Raw genomic sequence first — 5,308 nt, forward strand, 5'->3', positions numbered from 1 at the left:
AGGGAAAGCACTTTCTTGTCATACCTTTGCAGGGGCTCTGCGACTCATATTTAGAGGGTCTGCACTAATGATAGTCATGCATGTGCCGCTTGGACTCCACAGCCAGTGGTTCTCCTTATCAGCTGTTCCACAGTCTGCCTTCTTTGTGCACCTGACAAAACAGGAACAAAAACCAAAGCAAAGCAGTATTACAGCTGGACTCTGCTTTCTCTGAACTGCTCAACAATTTCAGGATTAGAGAAATTGCAACACAAGATGACTGGGAATTTGCTTTAATATTGACTATTCATGGAGTCATAGAATTGTCTAGGTTGGAAGGGACCTTTAAGATCATTGAGTCCAAAAGAACTTTTAATAGAATAAGTGGAGGAATAAGTATTGATGGTTTGAGATGTCAAAAGCAAGTAGGGAAACATATACCTACAATTTTTTGGACACTACCTTGGATTAGACAACCCAAACCCACACAGAGGCAGTAATATTTAGCATAGGAGCCATCAGGCAATGGAGCCACTGTTGATCACCTGAAATCAGGGTGATTAACCTTCATTGTAATATATATCAAATTCCTGAATGAGTGGGATCAGTCTAGTTTTTCTGCAGATCAAGAGGCAGAGAGCTGTGTGTTGCCAGTAAAGAGACACCCAACACATGAGAGTACAAACGCAATAGAGGAGCATTGCTGGGGGCACACAGGCTGATGGAGAGCTGCTGTGAAACCGTAGCACCAGCAATGTTACTTTTGTAGTGAACGTTCTCATTAATTCCTGATGCTATTTAAGACCTCTCTCTGCCAGGGCACTGTTACCATTATGGGAAGACAACAGCAGTTGTGCAGCCTCACCAAAAATATTGGGAGATTTTCCCAGCTCGTGTACAAGAAGGACAGAAAGAAGAGATGCTGCAGTGCAGAAGCTGCATATGTGGCTACAAAAGCTTGTTGAAGTGTGTGTGGGGACACAGTCTCATGCATATTCTTTCCATTCTGTGCAAAGTTCAGGAGAAAATGCTGTAGGATCTCTGGCTGCTGGAGTAGATTATTAACCCATTAGGGGCTTTAACACAATGCAGTTACTGCACAGTTCTGTCAACCCTACACTTAAAGATGTCATTTACATACAGAGTCTACATTCATATAACATATCCCTATACACACTATTAAGTGCTGTGTGCGATCATGAGACAGAACTTGCTGCAACTGAGAAAAACATGAGAAATGAAACACTTTCCTTTTTCCTTATTGGAAATAAATACTAGTAAATGCAAAAATTCATGTTTGCCTGTTCTCAGAGTCCATTAATACTTTGAGATATTGAGGTCAGTGGTCATATCGGAAACCTGAAGGGAAATCTAAGGAAAATTGCCTTTTGTATGATATATGACACGGCCTTCAACTCCCAGCAGCCCAGGAGGAGTTTGAGGTGTATATTCCAAATCCCCAGGTTTCATCCACAGCAACCGAAACCCAGGCTGGAAGAGTTACAGTATATTACATAAACCTGCATGCACCGCATAAGTTTCTCTGCAGTGCTCCATATTCTGCTACACATCAGGCTGATAGGTAACTTAATGTGATAGTTCACATTTTCAGGCAGGAAGCTAGAAGCCTGAAATTCATCTGCATACTATAATTAAATAGCCCCTTTGTTCCAACAGCAAGTACTTAGAATCACGGATTCCCAACCGCTCATGCCAAGGGGTTAATTAACTTAGTAGTCAAAAGGAGAGCTGCAGGACTGCTCTTTCCTCTCACCACTCCAATCAATGAAGACTGCAAAGAAGAGACATTCCAGAGCTGTTCAGTGCTGTCCTAGTTTACATGTGTTTGAATATTAATTCAGTTAACCTCTGCAGATAGTCAGCCAAATGCCACTTTCTGCTCTCCTACAGTTAGGTGTGGGTTCAGTGTAGCTACACGTCTTGATACATCACCTTTATATAGAAACAGCGTTTGAGCTATATACTTTATTTCAGACATGAACAGTTTTTTCTTTAATGCAGTTTTACACTTTCCTGCTCTACTTAAAATATATGCTATATTTTCTGAATACTAAATAGGGAGCACTTCTAATTTCTGGGAGAACGTATGACTGTACAGTTCAGAGAGTGATAAAACATGCAGTTTGAATGTGTATACTGATTTTCAGTACCAGCACAAAAGTAGATAGTTTCCCAAACTAATCAAATCTGCAGAAGTCAATGGGGACTTATTTGTGTGCACAGCAGATTGATATCAATGTCTGCCTGACAAAATTAAATCACTATCAGGAGTGTAAGGCTGAGTACAAAAAGCCGGGGTCGCTACACTGAGCAGTAACCCACGGCAAGTGTCAAAATTGGAGCTATTTCACTGTTTGCACCCAAAAAACCACCGGCAGCACTCACCTGCCCTCTCTCACACACCAGCCACAGTACGGATCCCTCGCTTGAGTACACTTCTCACAGTCTGAGTATTTGTGGCAGTCCTGCACAGGTAGCCGATGCACCTGGAGAACCAAGATAAGGCAAACCGTAAGGGATCTGAAGAAGGCACAAGAAGACAGAAACATTGTTGTACAGTGCCATTGCTTGTGACAGCAGACTACCTGACCCTGTATTATTATGATGAGAACTCAGCTCGATTTTAACAAAATCCATACAGAACCAGAGTCTGGTAATTTCCCCCTTAACAAAGTCCAAATTCACACACTTTTCCTGCTTTTTTTTCCACTCCAATATTCTCTGATCTGTCTCAAAAGTAATGCAGGACGTTGTTATAACCCAGAATCATGAGCAAGTCTTCCAAAAATTGAGCTTTTCAGTTCCTCCAGTTATGTCACTTCTGGAAATCCGCATTACAGCAGGCACTGCAGGACAGAAACTGCATCAACAACACTCTGAATTCAAGAAACAGCTACTGCAGAACAGATACTTTCAAAAGGCTAACTTGGTACTGGCTACATCATTTTTTAAACAAAATATCCTCCTGTCCATATCACTAGCACAGAGATGAAATCATTTGGAAATGCGACTGTCAGTGGCACTTTTAGCCAGAAGGCACTTCAGAACGTCTGCAAGCGTGAGAGAGCCGGGGCGCTTCGGGTTACCACACTTCTCCACACATAACCCTCCACCATGCGATACATTCGCAAAAGAAAATGGAAATAATTATGACAGGAAGCAGCAGGGAAAAGAGCATCATCAGCTCCCGTGTCTCAGTCCCCCAGTAAATATATGGCTTCTGGTTTTGATTTCCTTTGGAGCTCAGAATAAACAATTTTGTCTTTCTTCGGTGCGCAAGAAAAGGAGCCAGCAGACAGCCATCCTTTTTAGTTTTGCTGCTGAAATGATGCAAGAGGAGAATGGGACATACGTCTTTTTGTCCATTACTATGTTTTACTTTTAAAAAGTGCAAAAAGTCTAGCAACAGTAACTCTGAGATGTAAGCTTTCTTTTTTCAACCTTACCTACTCATTTAAAACATCTGGCGATTACAAGGTTACACTGAAAGTCTGAGTTTGGCCTTTTCTTTCACATTCAGAGAGCTCAGTCTGACTCAGTTAAGGAAAATGTCAGTATTGGGTAGTTTTCTTGTATATATTAATACAGAGGTATTTTTCAGCCCTCTTTCCCCCCCCTTCTTCTTCCACAGATTCTTACCTAACTGGAGCTGAGTTACTGGCACTCTGTTTCACTCACTGGTGCCCATGAGTAATTTAATATCCAGTGAATGGCTTTTTTATGACAAAGTATTTATTTCATAATTCTGGCAGGCAGAAACAAGCCCTAGAGATTGCTGTCTGTGCCAGTTTTATGTAAACTTAATGGATTTAAAAAAAAATACCAGCTCCATTTACAGCCGGCTTCAAAATGCAGAGAAACTCATTTTAGAGATTTTCTAATTGGCACTCTTAATCAAAGAGAGCGGTAAAAGCTAAAACAAGCAAACAAGCTAGTGATCGTGGTAAGTGATTGCCACAGTCTTCTGCTTTCCTCCCAATATAGTACATACCATAAGGAATCTACCAGTGATGTTCACCTGTAATGAACCAGCGTGAGCATGGCGGGGGCAGTACGCTCCTTTCCAAGGAGTCCCCCAAGAAGCTGGAAGGGGTTTCTCCTGCTCTCTCTGCCCAAGGTCTGTGAGCAGAGTGGGGAGGAGGGGGCTGACTTTTGAAAGCATTTGCTCCAAGCCACCCACTGCTATTGACACAGCAGAAGCTGGTAAGGAGAAGGGGGAGAAGAAGGGAAACGGGAAAGCAAGAGCTTATTTTTCACTGTGGCTCTTAACCTCTGTATTTTTCTTCCCTGTATTTCTCTCCATCTGATTTCTTTTTAAAGGCTGCTTCAAGTTATCACCCACCACATCATCACTTTCGCTTTGCTCAAGTGCTTACAGAGCCCAAGCAATTCACTTCCAAATGCTGCATCTGCCAGGTAGCTTAGCATTAAGCACACCTATCAGCGTGGCTCGCTTGCCCTTTATTGTTTACCTTATTTTGAATAACTCTAAACCATTCTAACTCCCGGGGTAGGGTTCTGATATCTCTATTCCCACAAATCCCAGCCGTGCTTAACCCAGAAGTGCACATTTCAGCATTTATTCTTCTCCCCTCACTTAATGTCGCTTCGTTTCTCCCAGCTCCGAAGGCCTCCATTCTCCTCCTGTCTATCTGCTTCTAAAAGTGGGTGGGACTGCTCATTGTAATTAACTCCCGGAGATGACAGTAATGTAATGCCATTACAGAGCTCCCAACTCTAGTTATTCATATTTAAGCTGAACAGGTTTTGTAAAAGAAAACTATTATTCACATTATTCCGAAACGGCAGTGTCTATGAGAGCTACTTGAAAAAGATTAAACTGAAATCCTTTCTCTGGCAGAAATTTGCTGCTTTCTAAATTTAAACATTTTGTAGAGATGGAATTATTTTTTCGCAAATTTTCCTTGAAAAATTTGTCTGTGGCATTCCTAAATTCTACCAGTTCAAGCAGACTGCCACCAGAAAACTCGTCTTCCTCCAAGGCTGCTGCCACACCTTACACTGCTCAGCAGGTCATGCTATAGCATGGTGGCCACCTCAGGGCTCTTAAGGAACGTGCCAGCTTGTCAAACAGGGTGCCAGACCACCCAGGCTTTTGTGGACAATGTTGAAGTTTGGAGTTTTGTTCCAAATCTGAACAGAAGCCAAATGAGAAGCATCCACTACTCAAAAAAAAAAAAAATAATGAAGTAACCTCTTGCACACACTGTCATAATATTAAATGCTTTATCAGTCACTTCTCTGGCACTTTTTCCAATGTGGCTTCTAGCCTGAAAACCTGCAGCTG

At 42.0% G+C, this 5,308-nt stretch overlaps 1 protein-coding gene across 1 annotated transcript in view; it reads right to left on the bottom strand.

Moving 5' to 3' along the window:
- Positions 1–5,308, bottom strand: part of PLXNB2 (plexin B2) — a 79,264-nt gene that overhangs the window by 68,037 nt on the left and 5,919 nt on the right. The window contains exons 4-5 of the mRNA XM_009883654.1: positions 2,386–2,486; positions 25–151 (exon numbers count right to left, since the gene is read on the bottom strand). Of these exons, the coding sequence (XP_009881956.1) occupies positions 25–151; positions 2,386–2,486 (228 nt within the window). The remainder of the gene's footprint in view (positions 1–24; positions 152–2,385; positions 2,487–5,308) is intronic.

The sequence above is a fragment of the Charadrius vociferus genome, unplaced genomic scaffold, assembly GCF_000708025.1.
Source record: "Charadrius vociferus isolate BGI_N301 unplaced genomic scaffold, ASM70802v2 scaffold43, whole genome shotgun sequence".
Taxonomy (NCBI): Eukaryota; Metazoa; Chordata; class Aves; order Charadriiformes; family Charadriidae; genus Charadrius; species Charadrius vociferus.